The sequence below is a fragment of the Leucoraja erinacea genome, chromosome 6, assembly GCF_028641065.1.
Source record: "Leucoraja erinacea ecotype New England chromosome 6, Leri_hhj_1, whole genome shotgun sequence".
NCBI classification, from domain to species: Eukaryota; Metazoa; Chordata; class Chondrichthyes; order Rajiformes; family Rajidae; genus Leucoraja; species Leucoraja erinaceus.
The window spans coordinates 5003975-5023774 of NC_073382.1; the positions used below are offsets into that span (position 1 = coordinate 5003975).

Below are 19800 nucleotides of genomic sequence, written 5' to 3' on the forward strand. Positions count from 1 at the left end.
TGGTGCACTGGTAGAGTTGCTGCCTGACAGCGCGTACAGCACCAGAGACACAAGTTCGATCCCGGCTACAGATGCTGTCTGTGCGGAGTTTGCACATTTTCCCCCGTTTCTCCGAGAAATTTGGTTTCTTCCCACACTGCAAAGACGTACAGGCTTGTAGGTTGATTGGCTTGTATTGTATTGTATTGTATTGTATTCAAATTTATTGCCATTGTCTCAATTAGAGACAACGAAATGAATTTCCCTTTACAGTCAGTATCATAAAAATAAATAAATAATAAATATTAAAACATATTAAAAAAATAAAATAGAATTTAAAAAAAAAGCACAAACACAGAAAGTCCACGACACAACACAACACAGTGGCACCAAGGTGAGGAAGGCACCATTGTCCAGCCAGCCTCCCCTCCGATCTTCCCAGATGTTCATCCGTGGTCGGGGCCTTCCGAGCACCCGCAGTCGCCGCCCCGGGTGGCCCGATGTTCAGGCCCTCACGCCGGGCTGGTGGAACGCCGACGCCGATCCCCGACGGTGAGCATCCTCCTCCTCAGCGGCCCGGACCTCCCGATCAGCCGCCTCCCGCAGCCGGAGTCTGCAGCTCCCGAGTCCGCAGGTCGAGCCGGGCAGAGTCGCAGGACCCCGCGTTGTTGATCAGCGCCGCCCGCGTTGGGAGCTCCGCAAACCGCAGCTCCATGATGTCGGTGCAGCAGGTCCAGCACTCCGGGCTCCAGACGGCGACCCCCGGTAAGGCATCGCCAGCCCCGCGATGTTTCAGCGCTGTCCCGCCGCTGCTGGAGCTCTGGTCGATCCCGGCAGGAAAGGCCGCGCCAATCCAGGTAGGTAGGCCGCTGGGGGGGGGGGCGAGGACGCGACTCGAATAATAGTCGCGTCCTCACCAGGAAGCGGCTGAAGGACGGTATCCCCCGCACCGTGCCCTCTTCCCCAACATAAAGACATTAAAAAATCATAAAAAACACACATCAACGTAACTAAAAAAACAAAAAAACAAAAAGATACCCGGCTGAAGGTGGAGGCTGCTGGCACCAGCGCCACCGGAAGTACAATTGGCTTGGTAAATGTAAAAACTGTCCCTGGTGAGTGTAGGATAGTGTTAATGTGCGGGGATCACAGGTCGGCGCGGACCCGGTGGGCCGAAGGGCCTGTTTCCGCGATGTATCTCTAAGCTAAACCTAAGCTAAATCCAGCAGCTTGCTTGGTTTACAAAACCAACAAGGAATGTGAAGTCTACATCAGAACCAGACTGACTGATCTAGAGTTGGAACCCATAATAAAAATACAATGAATATATCGTAAAACAAAATCCGAATCAGGCAATGTATTCCCATAATACTGATATTGAAAATAAATCACCAGGATCTCACCGTGACTCGAGGGCTTGAGCTACTGGGAGAGGCTACATAGACTGGATAGAATTGATAGACTTATTTTCCCTGGAGGCTAGCGGGATCTTGCAAAGGAAAACAAAAATCACAAGAGGTATTGATAAGGCGAATGGCCACACAGTTTTTCCTGGGGTGGAGTAGTCCAGAAGTAGGGAGGCATCGATTTAAGGCAAGGGGAAAGATTTACGAGTCCTGAGGGGCAATTTCTTTGAGCAGAAGCTGGTGCACAGATGGAAGAAGCTGCCAGAGTTAAATGTAGAGTCGGGTATAATGGCAAAGATTAAAATATATTGAGACAGGTACATGGATAGGAAGGTTTAGAGAGATATGGGACTAGCTCAGTTATAAAACCAGGTTTGGAGAGACAAATAAGGCTGAAGAGTCTACTTCCATGCTTCTATGATTAAAGGATAAATGTTAGCCGGTACTCCAGTGATAATCTTATCATCTTTCAGATAATACCACAGACAACTTCACGCCATTCTGAGAGTGCAGATACCTTCAATTTAATGCCTTGCCTGATTCCCGACAGTAAGGCACTCCCTGAATACCACACTGGAATATCAGCGGGTGATGCAGCGTCTATGGAGCGAAGGAACTAGGTGACGCTATGGGTCGAGACCCTTCTTCAATCTGAAGAAGGGTCTCGACCAGAAACGTCACCTAATTTTTGCCATAGAGGGAGTGCAGAGAAGGTTCACCAGACTGATTCCTGAGCTGTGAGGACTTTCATATGACGAAAGACTGGATAGACTCGGCTTGTACTCGCTAGAATTTAGAAGATTGAGGGGGGATCTTATAGAAACTTACAAAATTATTAAGGTGCTGGACAGGCTAGATGCAGGAAGATTGTTCCCGATGTTGGGGAAGTCCAGAACAAGGGGTTACAGTTTAAGGATAAGGGGGAAATCGTTTAAGACTGAGATGAGAAAAACACTAGAGAGTGATGAATCTCTGGAATTCTCTGCCACAGAAGGTAGTTGAGACCAGTTCATTGGCTATATTTAAGCAGGAGTTAGATGTGGCCCTTTTGGCTAAAGGTATCAGGTATGGAGAGAAGGCAGGGACAGGATACTGAGTTGGATAATCAGCCATGATCATGTTGAATGGCGGTGCAGGCTTGAAGGGCCGAATGGCCAACTCCTGCACCTATTGTCTATGTTTCTATTTCCTTCGCTCCATAGATGCTGCCTCACCCGCTGAGTTTCTCCAGCAATTTTGTCTACCTTCGATTTTCCAGCATCTGAAGTTCCTTCTTAAACACTGGAATATCAGATAAGATTTTAGTTTCCGAGGCTCTAAAGTAGAAATTAAACCCCGCCAAAGAAATCCGACTTTTGGGAATGGTCGGCATGAGCCATTACTGGCTATTAAATCCACAACCTAGCAAAGATTACAGATCTTTAATTATTTTGTGCCTTTCATGACCTCAGGATATTTTAAAGCGCTTTGGTTCCACTAATGAAGTTAATTACTGCTACAATTTATCGAGCAGCTAACCTGGGCACACAAATGACTGGTTTATTATCGAACAATAGTGCCACTGCAATGGATAAGGTGAAAAATAAATCTTCATTGAGGCTAGTATCAGAAAGTTATTCCTGGCACATCAAACACAAGGTAGACACTGCAGAATATGCTTCCTCGTGCAAACTTAAATTATTTTAGTTTTAGCTTATAGAGATGCAGCACGGAAACAGGCCCTTCGGCCCATCGAGTCCACACAACGGCAAACGACTCCTGCACATTAACACTGCCCTAAGTACACCAGGGATCGTTTTATTTTACATTTATACCAAGCCAATTAACCTACAATCCTGAACGTCAATGGAGTCCAGGAGGAAACCGATGAGAGAAACATAGAAAATATGTGCAGGAGGAGGCCATTCGGCCCTACGAGCCAGCACCGCCATTCATTGTGATCATGGCTGATCGTCCCCAATCAATAACCCGTGCCTGCCTTCTCCCCATATCCCTTGATTCCACTATCCCCTAGAGCTCTATCTAACCCTCTCTTAAATCCATCCAGTGACTTGGCCTCCTCTGCCCTCTGTGGCAGGGAATTCCACAAATACGCAACTCTCTGGGTGAAAAAGTTTTTTCTCACCTCAGACTTAAATGGATCCCCTTTATTCTAAGATTGTGGCCCTGGTTCTGGACTCGCCCAACATTGGGAACATTTTTCCTGCATCTAGCTTGTCCAGTCCTTTTCTATAAGATCCCCCCTCATCCATCTAATACAAGCCTAGTCTTTTCTATCTTTCCTCATATGACAATCCCGCCATCCCAGGGATCAATCTCGTGAACCTATGCTGCACTGCCTCAATCTCAAGGATGTCCTTCCTCAAATTAGTAGACCAAAACTGTACACAATACTCCAGATGTGGTCTCACCAGAGCCCTGTACAACTGCGGAAGAAATCTCGGAGAAAACCCACACAGGTCACGGTGAGAATGTACAGAGGAGCACCTGTAGTCAGGATTGAATCAGGGTCTCTGGCACTGTAAGGCAGTAGCTCTACCGCTAAGCCACCGTGCCGCCCACGTTGATAATTTTACAAATCTATTTTGTTTTAGCTGCGATGCCAAGCACATCATCCTTAAAACATACTTCTTCCAAAGATAGTGGGCATCACTAGGATTTAATGTGCATCTCAAATCAGTCCCTTGCACTCAATGGTTTGCTGGCCCATTTCAGAGGACAGTGAACAGTCATCTTCATTAGTAGGTTGGAGTTGTAACAAAGGTCAGTTGGATAAGGTTGGGAAGTTTCATCCCTGAGGGACAACAGAGGCCATAAATTAAGCCGGGGAATATGAATTAATGCGCAGAGTTGCTACGGTCTCAGAAATTGAATATCTTCACTGACGTCAGTTCAAAATTGAGCTTAATGGCTCCGCCAAAGGGAATCGCTGACAAGGGAAACAAAGTGCTGGAGTATTTCAGCAGGTCATGCAGCATCACTGGAGAACATTGTGGGCAGGTAGCATTTCTGGCCTCGACAGCCCTGACAGTACAGCACTCAGTCAGTACCACACTGGAATATCAGGTTAGGTTTTCGTTTCTGAGGCTCTGGGATGCTGCATGAGCTGCTGCTGAGTTAGACTGCAGACTGGAGAGATACAGAGTGGAAATAGGCCCTTCAGCCCACCGGGTCCGCACCGACCAGCGATCCTACACACTACGGACAATTTACAATGTTACTGAAGACAATGAACCTACAACCTATACTTCTTTATAGTGCGGGAGATAAACGGAGCACCCGGAGAAAACGCACAAGGTCACAGGGAGAACATGCAAACTCCATACAGACAGCACCCACGGTCAGGATTGAACCCAGTTCTCTGGTGCGCCAACCTTATTCCAGAACGTTCATGTCCTTTTGTGTATTAACCATTAAGCATCTGCAGTTCTTTGTTTCCACATTTCGACAAATCTCTGACAAGGCTACTCAAAACGTACCTTCTACTCAACAACGTACCTCGGTGACTGCCAATCAGCGCCCGGGTCTCTGGCGCTGAGAGGCAGACGTTCTACTGCTGCACCACAGTGTTGCCCTAAAGTTTTGATATATTTAAGGACTGCCAATCACCACCCCCCCCCCGGGACACTTATTATTTTTTATTCAAATCGTTTGCTATGTCGCTCTTCAAGGGAGATGCTAAATGCATTTCGTTGTCTCTGTACTGTACACTGACAATGACAAATAAAATTGAATCTGAATCTGGATGAACAAAGTAAGATAACTGGGAAATGTAGGCCATTCAGCCTCTCAAGCTCATACAAAGGATACAAAGGACATTTATTATCACATACACCAATTGGTGTAGTGAAATCTGCCTTGCCATTGCAGCACACAAATAAAGTTAAGACACAACATCAAAGAATTAAGAGTAAACATAAAAGCATCCCCCCCACAACGGTGCCCACTGTGGGATAAGGCATCAAAAGTCCAGTCCCGTCCCCTGTTCACCCATGGTCGGGCCTATTGAGGCCTCTGCAGTCGCCGATACAGCAGCCCGATGCTTCAGGCCCTCTCACCGGATGATGGACTTCTGGCATCGGGTGAAGACTCTCAGCGGCTCGGAGTGTCTGGAGCGGCCGCTTCCTCCCCGGAGACCGCAGGTCCCGAAGTCCACGGGCCGCGCTGGTCGTAGCTCAACCAGAGCTACCATTCAACAAAAATATTACCATTCAACCAGACCTTGCTCAACTAATTTAATTCCATGGCCCTAGTGCTAACCTAAATAATAAAAGATTGAAATATTTATGCCAAAACAAATGCAGCTTTATAACTTCCATGTTTATTAAACAACAATCCCAATGTATTTTACTTAAAACAACACAGATGGAGGCCATTCGGCCCAGTGGGTCCATGCCTGCTCCCGAGGCACATTCCCAATAGTTCCATTTGCCTCTCTCCTCATTTCCCCGTGCTCTTCCAGCTTGCTCCCCCCACCACCGCATGTGCATCAACACTAGAAATTGCAGAGAATTGTGGACGCAGCCCAGATCATCACACAAACCAACCTCCTCCGTTCCCTCGACTACATTTACACCTCGTGCTGCCTCAGCAAAGGCCACCAGCATAATCAAGGGCGAGTCTCACCCCGGTCACTCGTTCTTCTCCCCTCTCCCATCAGGCAAGAGGTACAGAAGTGAGCAAATGCACACCCTCAGATTCAGGGACAGTTTCTTCCCAACTGTTATCGGGCAGGCGAATCATCCGATTGACAACTAGAGAGCGGATCTGAGCTACGATCTACCTCACTGGAGACCCTCAGACTATCCACAATCAAACTTCACTGTACTTTATCTCACAATACACATTATTCCCATTATCATGTAAATTCAAGTCACTTTTATTTCTTAGCACATGTAAAAACACCTCTCGTTGATCAAAGTGCTTTACATCAGTCCAGGTACTAACATGCTACATACAGTGGTACATAAATCAACAATACAAACATAGATACATACATACAGCGCTCCCTCAGAGGACCTCAAGGAAGGCTTGTGAGTAGAAATAGGTTTTAAGTCTAGACTTAAAGGAGTCGATGGAGGGGGCAGTTATGATGAGGAGAGGGATGCTGTTCCACAGTCCAGGTGCTGCAACCACAAAAGCACGGTCGCCCCTGAGCTTAAACCTGGAGGTAGAACGGGACCGCGGGGGATAGTCAGTAGCCCCAAGTCCGCCGATCTGTGGGATCTGGAGGTAGAATGTTGGGTTAGCAGATTTTTGATATAGGTGGGGGCAAGCCCATTAAAGGCTTTGTAAACATATAGGAGGAGCTTGAAATTGACTCTGTACCATACTGAGAGCCAGTGGAGAGAGGCCAGAATCGGGGTGACTTGGTCCCTTTTACAGGTACCCGTCAGAAGTCCTGCTGTGGCGTATATGTATCTGTACACTGTGGATGACACAATTGTAATGACATATAGTCTTTTCACTGGCTGGTTAGAATGCAACAAATGTATCTGTACCTCAGTACTGTACCTCAGTGGACATGACAATAAACCAAACAAAATCAAACCAACTGATTATTTTGCCACATCTACATGAAGGAGTCGTTTACAGAAGCCAATTGAACTACCAATACAACATCTGCATTCGAGAGGGAACCGGAACACCCAGCAAAAACCAAACACAGCCGCAGAGGAAGTGTGCAAACCCACAAAGACGGCACCCAAGATCTGGATCAAACCTCGATCCCAGTGAGTCAGTGAGGCAGCAGCATTAACTGCTGTGCCATCTTGCCGTCCATTATGAAATTTGACATTCAGATAATAATTGTACTCAACATCACTCTGCCAACATCTTAAGTCAAGTTTGTGTTTTTCGACAATGCAGGCTGCAATGGTTTTCACGGCTGCCTTTAAGAAACCAAGCCATGACCATCACTATTCTGAAATCCATTGTTTCAAAGCACATCACATCAGGCTCAATTGAAAAGATATTGTTATTGGTGCAAAGCCTACTCACCATGTTAATTGAAGAAACCGGCCCGATGCTGTTGACATAGATATCAACATTTATAACGGTCGGCTTTCCTGTGAAATAGGAAACAAAAGTTCCATGTTAGTAAAGGCATTTGCTCATGTCCATGCTATAAATGGTCATCGTCTTCACTAAAATAGTGAGAAACAAAAAATGTATTCACCCGTGCCTTTTTAAGACTTCGGGATATCCTAACCATAACCATATAACCATATAACAATTGCAGCACGGAAACAGGCCATCTCGGCCTTACAAGTCCGTGCCAAACAACTTTTTTTCCCTTAGTCCCACCTGCCTGCACTCATACCATAACCCTCCATTCCCTTCTCATCCATATGCCTATCCAATTTATTTTGAAATGATACCAACGAACCTGCCTCCACCACTTCCACTGGAAGCTCATTCCACACCGCTACCACTCTCTGAGTAAAGAAGTTCCCCCTCATATTACCCCTAAACTTCTGTCCCTTAATTCTGAAGTCATGTCCTCTTGTTTGAATCTTCCCTATTCTCAAAGGGAAAAGCTTGTCCACATCAACTCTGTCTATCCCTCTCATCATTTTAAAGACCTCTATCAAGTCCCCCCTTAACCTTCTGCGCTCCAGAGAATAAAGACCTAACTTATTCAACCTATCTCTGTAACTTAGTTGTTGAAACCCAGGCAACATTCTAGTAAATCTCCTCTGTACTCTCTCTATTTTGTTCACATCCTTCCTATAATTGGGCGACCAAAATTGTACACCATACTCCAGATTTGGTCTCACCAATGCCTTGTACAATTTTAACATTACATCCCAGCTTCTATACTCAATGCTCTGATTTATAAAGGCTAGCATACCAAAAGCTTTCTTTACCACCCTATCTAAATGAGATTCCACCTTCAAGGAACTATGCATGGTTATTCCCAGATCCCGCTGTTCAACTGTATTCTTCAATTCCCTACCATTTACCATGTGCGTCCTATTTTGATTTGTCCTGCCAAGGAGTAGCACCTCACATTTATCAGCATTAAACTCCATCTGCCATCTTTCAGCCCATTTTTTCATAGAGTGAACAGGCCCTTCAGCCCAACTTGCCCACTATAACCAACATGTCCCATCTACACCAGTCCCACCTGTCTGCATTTGGTCCATATCCCTCCAAACCGGTCCTATCCACGTACCTGTCCATATGTTTCTTAAAAGTTGCGATACTACATTTTAGGTATTCTAAAGGGCCTGTCCCACTTAGGCGATTTTTTAGGTGACTGTCATAGTCGTAGCAGGTCGCCAAAAAAATGGCGGCTGGACCCCCCCCCACACACAACAACATCTACGGCAACGGCCACAGAAGGTAGTTGAGACCAGTTCATTAGCTATATTTAAGAGGGAGTTAGTTGTGGCCCTTGTGGCTAAAGGGATCAGGGGGTATGGGGAGAAGGCAGGGATTGGATACTGAGTTGGATGTCATCAGCCATGATCGTATTGAACCCCTGGAGGTGCAGGCTTGAATGGGCCGAATTACACCTACTCCTGCCCCACCTAATTTTCTATGTTTCTATGTTTCAAAAAAACTTACAGCCCACCACCTAGTCAGAGTCAAAGTCAAAGCCCCCGGCTATGGCAAGCATATTGAACGGTGCGACAAGCGCCTACTGCACCTATTTTCTATGTTTCTTTGTTTCTAACGTGAGGACTACTCCGCCTTCGAGCCCACACCTACGAAAACTATGGCACCTACCGACCACACAGGCGAGCAACCTCCACCGTCCTACGACAACCTACGACCACCAGGCGCCAAGCTCCGACAGGCTACGACCCTGTCGGCGACAAATGAATTCAGTCGCCAATACCTGTCGCGGTTGACGTAGGTAGTCGCCTATTGAATTCACCGAAGTCAGCAACGGCTACAACCTACGTCCCCTGGCGAGAAACCCACGACAGCACCTACGTCAGGAGAAGTCAAGCTACACTCATTGGCGTCCAACCCACTGTCGCTGAAATGTTTTGAACATGTTGAAAATCCAGCGGCGACCAGAAAGACACTACGACTCTTTGGGCGACTGAGGAGACGACTCATGACCGTACAGGCGACATCCCTGGTGACCATGTGGCAACAGCCTAGTCGCCTGTAGTGGCCTGAAAAATAGCCCAAGTGGGACAGGCCCTTAAAGCACGTTTTTGCCAATGATGTACCTTTTGAAATGGTGCCACTGTTAAAGTGGGAATCATTGCACCAGATTACACACAGCAAGATATAATTTACAGTAATGAGATAATATTGAGGGTAGGTTTTAAAAAAAATAATATTGTTTGAGGAATAGTTATTGGCAGGGCAACCAGGAGAGCACCTTTCTCCCCCCGAAAAGATGCTGAAACGTCTTAAGTGTAGGAAGGAACACGGATTCTGGTCTGAACCGAAGATAGACACAAAATGCTGAAGTAACTCAGCTGGACAGGCAGCATCTCTGGAGAGAAGAAATGGGTGGCATTCTGGGTCGAGGCCCTTCTTCAGACTGATCAGTTTGTTCTCTCCAGAGATGCTGCCTGTCTACTACCTGAATTACAGATCGACAGAAAATGCTGGAGTAAGATCTTGTCCAGGTGTGGTCGCACTAGGGCCCTGTACAAATGCAGGAGGACCTCTATAGGAGCAGGAGGTCCTCCTGCAATTGTACAGGGCCCTTGTGAGTCCACACCTGGAGTATTGTGTGCAGTTTTGGTCTCCAAACTTCAGGAAGGACATTCTTGCTATTGAGGGAGTGCAGCCTAGGTTCACAAGGTTAATTCCCGGGATGGCGGGACTGTCATATGTTGATAGATTGGAGCGGCTGGGCTTGTCCACTCTGGAATTTAGGATGAGAGGGGATCTTATTGAAACATATCAGATTATGAAGGGTTTGGACATGAAACATGTTCCCAATATTGGAGGTCCAGAACCAGGGGTCATAGTTTAAGAATAAGTGGTAAGCCATTTAGAACGGAGATGAGGAAAAACATTTTCACACAGAGAGTTGTGAATGTGTGAATGTGTGGACGGTGGAGACTAGTTCTCTGGATGCTTTCAGGAGAGAGTTAGATAGAGCTCTTAGGGATAGCGGAGTTAAGGGATATGGAGAGAAAGCTGGAACGAGGTACTGATTGTGGATGATCAGCCATGATCACATTGAATGGTGGTGCTGGCTCCAAGAACAGAATGGCCTACTCCTGCACCTATTGTCTATTTGAGAGATCGAATGGGTATCAGTTCAATGTTTCATTTCAGAGTTGGCATCTCATACTGTGAAGCATTGTCTTCGTGCAAGTGTGAACCAAGATTATTTCTTCATCCTTAGAATAAGATTTGAACTTTATTCGAAATTTATTTATTGGATATTTATTGTTGCTGTTGCATCTAAAGCTGCAGAGAATAAGAATGTTATTGCTCTGGTTCATATCGAGTGCATGTGAAAAACTTTTGATCTGGATGTTGAATTCATGGCTTTTTGCCATTGTTCCAGGGTTGATAAGAAATACATTTCTTAAATATTACCTTAATACCTTTACGGGAATTATCCCAGGGAACATTGGGTTAACATATGATGAGCGTTGGGAGGCATTGGGCCTGTACTCACTCGAGTTTAAAAGGATGGGTGGGGACCTCAGTGAAACTTAGCGAATAGTGAAAGGCCTGGACAAATTGAATGTTGAGAGGATAGAAACATAGAAACATGGAAAATATGTGCAGGAGGAGGTCATTCGGCCCTTTGGGCCACATGATCATATTCATTGTGATCATGGCTGATCGTCCCTTATCAATAACCCGTGCCTGCCTTCTCCCCATATCTCTTGATTCCACCAGCCCCCAAGAGCTTTGTCTAACTCTCTCTTCAATCCATCCAGTGACTTGGCCTCCACTGCCCTCTGTTGCAGGGAATCCCACAAATTCACAACTCTCTGGATGAAAAAGTTTTTTCTCACCTCAGTCTTAAATGACCTCCTCTTTATTCTAAGACTGTGGCTCCTGGTTCTGGACTCACATTGGGAACAATTTTCCTGCATCTAGTTTGTCCAGTCCTTTTATCATTTTATATGTTTCTATAAGATCCTTATATGTTTCTATAAGATGTTTCCACTAGTGGGAGAGTCTAGGACCAGAGGCCATAGACTCAGAATCAATGACATACCTTTAAAAAGGAGATGAGAAGGGATTTATTTTAGTTAGAAGGTGGTGAATCTATGGAATTTATTGCCACAGACGGCTGTGGTGACAATGGGTATATTTTAGCCAGAGATGGACAGATTCTTGATTAGTAAAGGTGACAGGGGTTATATATATATATATACACACACATATAAGCACAATAATATATATATACATATAAAGTATAAAGTACATATAAAGCATATGAGTATATAAATCGGGCGCGGGGCTTGTTTTCACAGAGGCCCAGGAACGTTGGTGCAGTGGAGGAGGGTCAGGGCGGTGAGTATATAAATCGGGCGCGGGGCTTGTTTTCACAGAGGCCCAGGACCGTTGGAGCGAGTGGAGGAGGGTCAGGGCTTTTTTACCGAAATCCGTAACGTTCCACACTCCATAGTGAGGGTTCTGGTGGAAGCCGCTGATTGGTGGAAGCAGACTAGAGGAAGCAGCTGATTGGGTGCAACATCAGGTTAGCATTTGTGCTTTCTGGTTAAAGGGGCAGTGCTTTAGTTAAGGTACAGTGGGTTAAAGGTGCAGTGTTTTAGTAAAGGTGCAGTGTTTTTGTATTATACTGGTATCAGATCCAGGGTAAGGCGGGAGAATGACAGTCAGAGCAGTATACTGTTCTGGATGTCAGATGTGGGAGGTCATGGTGTCGGATGGCCCTCCAGACGTCCACATCTGCACCAGGTGCAGCGAGATGGGGCTCCTAAGGGACCGTATTAGGATCCTGGAGCAGCAGCTCGATGACCTCGCTCTGATCAGGGAGAGTGAGGAGGTCATAGAGGGGAGTTATAGAGAGGTGGTCACTCCAAAACCACGGGAGAGAGACATGTGGGTCACGTTAAGGAAAGGCAAGGGGCAGAGGCAGGAACGAGTGAGTACTCCAATGTCGGTACACCTCGCAAATAAGTACTCCTGTTTGAGTACGGATGTGGGTGACAGCCTACCCGGGGGTAGTGACAGCGGACGGGCCTCCAGCACAGAGACCGGCCCTGTTGCTCCAAAAGCTAGGGAAAAAAAGAGGGCCATAGTAATTGGGGACTCTATTGTTGGGGGGTCGGATAGGCGATTCTGTGGACGCAGTCGGGAGACCAGGATGGTGGTCTGCCTCCCTGGTGCCAAGGTCTCGGACGTGTCTCAATGCATCCAAGATATCCTTAAATCAGAGGGAGAGGAGCCTGAGGTTGTGGTACATATAGGTACCAATGACATAGGAAAAAAAAGGGAAGAGGTCCTGAAGGGAGGATTTAGGGAGTTGGGAGGAGAGTTAAGAAAAAGGACCAAAAAGGTAACAATCTCAGGATTACTGCCTGTGCCACGCGACAGTGAGAGTAGGAATGGAGCGAGGTGGAGGATAAATGCGTGGCTGAAAGACTGGTGCAGAGGGCAGGGATTCAAGTTCCTGGATCATTGGGACTTCTTTTGGGGAAGGTGGGACCTGTACAGAAAGGATGGGTTGCATTTGAACCCGAGGGGGACCAATATCCTAGCGGGGAAATTTGCAAAGGCAGCTGGGGAGACTTTAAACTAGAATGGTTGGGGCGAGGGACTCAAATAGCGAAAGGTAGTAGACAGAATGGGAGGCAGGAAGCAGAAATGGGAAGCACTCGGACGCAAGAGGAGAAAGGAAAAAAAGGAAATAAACAGAGAATAAGGGACGGGGGTTTTCTTAAATGTGCATATTTTAATGCTAGGAGCATTGTAAGAAAGGTGGATGAGCTTAGAGTCTGGATAGACACCTGGAAGTATGATGTTGTGGCGATCAGTGAAACGTGGTTGCAGGAGGGCTGTGATTGGAAACTAAATATTCCAGGATTTCGTTGCTTCAGGTGTGATAGAATTGGAGGGGCAAGAGGTGGAGGTGTTGCATTGCTAGTCAGGGAAGATATTACAGCAGTGCTTTGGCAGGATAGATTGGAGGGCTCATCTAGGGAGGCTATTTGGGTGGAATTGAGAAGTGGGAAAGGTGTAGCAACTCTTATAGGGGTGTATTATAGACCGCCAAACGGGGAACGAGAACTGGAAGAGCAAATATGTAAGGAGATAGCAGAGATTAGTAGTAAGCACAAGGTAGTGATTGTGGGAGATTTCAACTTTCCACACATAGACTGGGAAACACATTCTGTAAATGGGCTGGATGGGTTGGAGTTTGTAAAATGTGTGCAGGATAGTTTTTTGCAGCAATACATAGAGGTACCTACTAGAGGAGGGGCAGTGCTGGACCTCCTGTTAGGAAATGAGACTGGACAGGTGGCGGAGGTATGCGTTGGGGAGCACTTCGGGTCCAGTGATCACAATACCATTAGTTTCAATATAACTATGGAGAGGGTCAGAACTGGACCTAGGGTTGAGATTTTTGATTGGAGAAAGGCTAACTTTGATGCGATGCGAGATGATTTAAAAGGAGTGAACTGGGACATTTTGTTTTATGGGAAAGATGTAGAAGAGAAATGGAGGACATTTAAAGGGGAAATTTTAAGAGTACAGAATCTTTATGTTCCTGTTCGGTTGAAAGGAAACAGTAAAAATTGGAAAAAGCCCTGGTTTTCAAGGGAAATTGGACATCTTGTTCGGAAAAAGAGGGAGATCTACAATAATTATAGGCAGCATGAAGTAAATGAGGTGCTTGAGGAGTATAAGGAATGTAAAAAGAATCTTAAGAAAGAAATTAGAAAAGCTAAAAGAAGATATGAGGTTGCTTTGGCAAGTAAGGTGAAAGTCAATCCAAAGGGTTTCTACAGCTATATTAATAGCAAAAGGATAAGGAGGGATAAAATTGGTCCATTGGAGAGACAGAGTGGACAGCTATCTGCAGAGCCAAAAGAGATGGGGGAGATATTGAACAATTTTTTTTTCTTCGGTATTCACCAAGGAGAAGGATATTGAATTATGTGAGGTAAGGGAAACTAGTAGAGTAGCTATGGATACTATGAGGTTCAAAGTAAACGAAGTACTGACACTTTTGAAAAATATAAAAGTGGATAAGTCTCCAGGTCCTGACAGGATATTCCCTAGGACATTGAGGGAAGTTAGTGTAGAAATAGCCGGGGCTATGACAGAAATATTTCAAATGTCATTAGAAACGGGAATAGTCCCCGAGGATTGGCGTACTGCGCATGTTGTTCCATTGTTTAAAAAGGGTTCTAAGAGTAAACCTAGCAATTATAGACCTGTTAGTTTGACTTCAGTGGTGGGCAAATTAATGGAAAAGATACTTAGAGACAATATATATAAGCATCTAGATAAACAGGGTCTGATTAGGAACAGTCAACATGGATTTGTGCCTGGAAGGTCATGTTTGACTAATCTTCTTGAATTTTTTGAAGAGGTTACTAGGGAAATTGACGAGGGTAAAGCAGTGGATGTTGTCTATATGGACTTTAGTAAGGCCTTTGACAAGGTTCCTCATGGAAGGTTGGTTAAGAAGGTTCAACTGTTGGGTATAAATGCAGGAATAGCAAGATGGATTCAACAGTGGCTGAATGGGAGAAGCCAGAGGGTAATGGTGGATGGCTGTTTATCGGGTTGGAGGCAGGTGACTAGTGGGGTGCCTCAGGGATCTGTGTTGGGTCCTTTGTTGTTTGTCATGTACATAAATGATCTGGATGAAGGTGTGGTAAATTGGATTAGTAAGTATGCAGATGATACCAAGATAGGGGGTGTTGTGGATAATGAAGAGGATTTCCAAAGTCTACAGAGTGATTTAGGCCATTTGGAAAAATGGGCTGAAAGATGGCAGATGGAGTTTAATGCTGATAAATGTGAGGTGCTACACCTTGGCAGGACAAATCAAAATAGGACGTACATGGTAAATGGTAGGGAATTGAAGAATACAGTTGAACAGAGGGATCTGGGTATAACCGTGCATAGTTCCTTGAAGGTGGAATCTCATATAGATAGGGTGGTAAAGAAAGCTTTTGGTATGCTAGCCTTTATAAATCAGAGCATTGAGTATAGAAGCTGGGATGTAATGTTAAAATTGTACAAGGCATTGGTGAGGCCAAATCTGGAGTATGGTGTACAATTTTGGTCGCCAAATTATAGGAAGGATGTCAACAAAATAGAGAGAGTACAGAGGAGATTTACTAGAATGTTGCCTGGGTTTCAGCAACTAAGTTACAGAGAAAGGTTGAACAAGTTAGGGCTTTATTCTTTGGAGCGCAGAAGGTTAAGTGGGGACCTGATAGAGGTCTTTAAAATGATGAGAGGGATAGACAGAGTTGATGTGGACAAGCTTTTCCCTTTGAGAATAGGGAAGATTCAAACAAGAGGACATGACTTCAGAATTAAGGTACAGAAGTTTAGGGGTAATATGAGGGTGAACTTCTTTACGCAGAGAGTGGTGGCGGTGTGGAATGAGCTCCCTGTGGAAGTGGTGGAGGCAGGTTCATTGGTATCATTTAAAAATAAATTGGATAGGCATATGGATGAGAAGGGAATGGAGGGTTATGGTACGAGTGCAGGCAGGTGGGACTAAGGGGAAAAAAATTTGTTCGGCATGGACTTGTAGGGCCGAGATGGCCTGTTTCCGTGCTGTAATTGTTATATGGTTATATGGTTATATGGTTACATAAGCACAATAAAGCATCAGAGAACAAGGTGTTAGGAATTGAGAGATATAAAGTAATCTGATACAGTACACCAAGGTGACAAACGATAGCATGCAGCCTTGGAAGCCTTGCCCCATTACTCAAACCTCACGTCAAAAACCTTGGCATGATATTTGACTCCACGTTGAAATTTGACAAACAAGTCAATGCCGTGGTAAAAGCTAGCTTCTTCCAGCTTTGGACGATAGCTAAAATAAAACAATTCCTCCAATTTGACGACCTCGAAAAGATCATCCACTCATTTATCTCCTCCAGCCTTGATTACTGCAACTCCCATTACACTGGCATCAGCCAATCACCCCAGTCTCGCCTGCAATTGGTCCAAAACGCCGCAGTGCGGCTCCTGACGGGCATCCGAAAAATGGACCACATCACCCCGATTCTGGCCTCTCTCCACTGGATCCCTGTGCGGTTCCGAATAAATTTCAAGCTCCTTCTTTATAGAAACATAGAAACATAGAAATTAGGTGCAGGAGTAGGCCATTCGGCCCTTCGAGCCTGCACCGCCATTCAATATGATCATGGCTGATCATCCAACTCAGTATCCCGTACCTGCCTCTCTCCATACCCTCTGATCCCCTTAGCCACAAGGGCCACATCTAACTCCCTCTTAAATATAGCCAATGAACTGGCCTCGACTACCCTCTGCGGCAGAGAGTTCCAGAGATTCACCACTCTCTGTGTAAAAAAAGTTCTTCTCATCTTTTCTCATTATGTTTACAAAGCCCTTACTTGCCCCCACCTACATGAAAAATCTCCTTACCCACCACACCACCTCCAGGTCCCTCAGGTCGGCCGACTTGGGGCTGCTGAATATCCCGCGGTCTAGGCATAAGCTCAGGGGCGACCGCGCCTTTGCGGTCTAGACTTAAAACTTATTTCTGCTCTCAAGCCTTTCTTAAGGTCCTCTGAGGGAGTGCCGTATGTATCTATATATGTATGTATTGTTGATCTATGTACCACTGTTTGTAGCACGTTAGTGCCTGCACTGATGTAAAGCACTTTGGTGAACTAGAGTTGTTTTTAAATGTGCTATAGAAATAAAATTTACTTGACTTGACTTGACAAGCATTGGGCAACTAGGGTAAGTAATGAAAATAATTAACTTCGGGAACTTAGACACAAGGAACGCTGGTTTACAAAAAAAAAACATTAAATGCTGGAATATCTCAACTGGTCAGGCAGCAACTGTGGAGAACATAGTTAGGTAACGTTTTGGGGATGCGATCACAAAGGTAACTAATCTACAAACAATCGACGGCCTTTCTTCACCCCCCCCCCCCCCCTTTCCCCGTGATCCACCTGGACTCGCATCCATTTCTTCCCTTCCACCCATATTCCTTCCTCCGGCTTCACAATTTGCACCTCTTCCACCCTAACCTCACACTTTTAGTCTTTTCATCTCCGGCCTTTGACCAACCATCTGCCATTCAACAATAAAACCCTCACCTGTATCCACCCATCACTCACCAGGATTTGTCCTGTCCCTCCTCCCGTCCAGCCCCCCCACACCAACAAAGTTAGTCTGAAGAAGGGTCCCAACCCCAAAACGTCACCCATCATGTTCTCCAGAGAAAAATGATTCCCAATATTGGGCGAGTCCAGAACCAGAGTCTTAGAATAAAGGGGAGGTCATTTAAGACTGAGGTGAGAAAAAAAAAAATTCACCCAGAGAGTTGTGAATTTATGGAATTCCCTGCCACAGAGGGCAGTGGAGGCCAGGTCACTGGATGGATTTAAGAGAGAGTTAGATAGAGCTCTAGGGGCTAGTGGAATCAAGGGATATGGGGAGAAGGCAGGCACGGGGTATTGATAGGGGACGATCAACCATGATCACAATGAATGGCAGTGCTGGTTCGAAGGGCCGAATGGCCTCCTCCTGCACCTATTTTCAATGTTTCTATGGTTCTCTGCTGCCTGATTAGTTGAGTTACTCCAGCACTTGGAGTCTTTTTTTTAAATAAATTACTTTTTCAAAGTTTCAAATCAGACTCTAAATGTCACAATCGAATTATCCAGACTCTAGTTTAGTTCCATGGAACTCTCAACTAATTGATCAGAAAGAGTCATGGGTTTTAACAAGACCTTTACATTGAGCTCTGAGAGTGGCACTGTTGTCAGAAGGTTATGAGTTCAAGTCCCACTCCGGAGACGAGCATAAACTTCTAGGTAAGACTTCAGTGCAAATATGAAATATTACACTGTTGATTATGCCGTTTTTGCAGTTAAATCAAAGTCACCATTTGTTGTCTCAGTTGGACATAAAATATTCTGTTACACCGTTTTGAAGAAAAGCAGAACCGGCTCTGATCAATATATAATCCTCAGACAACATTACTGAAGCAAATTAAATGTTTATTATTATGTTGTCCTTTGCAAAAGCGACAACATATTCCTCTTTGACATATTTCCCGCACTGCTAATTTGACAACTCTACAAACGTAATTTTGTTACCAGTAACGGACTCCGAGACGTCAAGAAAGAGATATGAAAGATGCCTCTTTAATGCGTCTTTTAATAGTTTAGAGGTCTCATCATCAAGTTCAGAATAGTGTTCTATTCAGCAATTAAAGCAGCTAGGCTCTGAATCAAAACATTTACTTTAGACAGATAACTGCTTAAGAAGGAACTGCAGATGCTGGAAAATCGAAGGTAGACAAAAATGCTGGAGAAACTCAACGGGTGAGGCAGCATCTATGGAGCGAAGGAAATAGGCAATATTTCGGGTTGAGACCCTTCTTCAGACTGATGTGAGGGTGGGGGGTGGGAAGAGAAGAAAGGAAGAGGTGTAGCCAGTGGGCTGTGGGACAGTTGAGAAGGGGAGAAGAAAGTAGGGACTACCTGAAATTAGTGAAGTCAATGTTCATACCGCTGGGGTGCAAACTGCCCAAGCGAAATATGAGGTGCTGCTCCTCCAATTTCCAGTGGGCCTCACTCTGGCCATGGAGGAGGCCCAGGACAGAAAGGTTGGATTCGGAACGGGAGGGGGAGTTGAAGTGCTGAGCCACCGGGAGATCAGGTTGGTTATTGCGAAGCGATCGCCAAGCCTACGCTTGGTCTCACCGATGTAGAGCAGCTGACATCCAGAGCAGCGGATGCAATAGATGAGATTGGAGGAGGTGCAGGTGAACCTCTGCCGCACCTGGAAAGACTGCTGGGTCCTTGAATGGAGTCAAGGGGGAGGGAGGTAAAGCGACAAGTGTAGCATTTCCTGCGGTTGCAAGGGAAAGTGCCCGGAGAGGGGGTGGTTCGGGTGGGAAGGGACGAATTGACCAGGGAGTTACGGAGGGAGCGGTCCGTGCGGAAAGCAGACGGGGGAGCAGATGGGAAGATGTGGCCAGTGGTGGGATCTCGTTGGAGGTGGCGAAAATGTCGGAGGATAATTTGTTATATGTGACGGCTGGTAGGGTGGAAGGGGAGGACAAGGGGGACTCTTCCCTTTTTACGAGTGGGAGGATGGGGATTGAGAGCGCAGTCACAGTGTATAGAAGAGACCCTGGTGAGAGCCTCATATATGGTAGAAGAGGGAAACCCCCGTTCCCTGATCAACCTGATCTCCCGGTGGCTCAGCACTTCAACTCCCCCTCCCATTCCGAATCTGACCTTTCTGTCCTGGGCCTCCTCCA

The 19800-nt window shown here is 45.7% G+C and overlaps 1 protein-coding gene across 1 annotated transcript in view; it reads right to left on the reverse strand.

Moving 5' to 3' along the window:
* LOC129697847 (gamma-aminobutyric acid receptor subunit gamma-3-like) overlaps positions 1–19800 on the reverse strand; it is a 252892-nt gene that overhangs the window by 210362 nt on the left and 22730 nt on the right. Inside the window, exon 3 of the mRNA XM_055636508.1 lies at positions 7386–7453. Coding sequence (XP_055492483.1) covers positions 7386–7453 — 68 coding nt within the window. The remainder of the gene's footprint in view (positions 1–7385; positions 7454–19800) is intronic.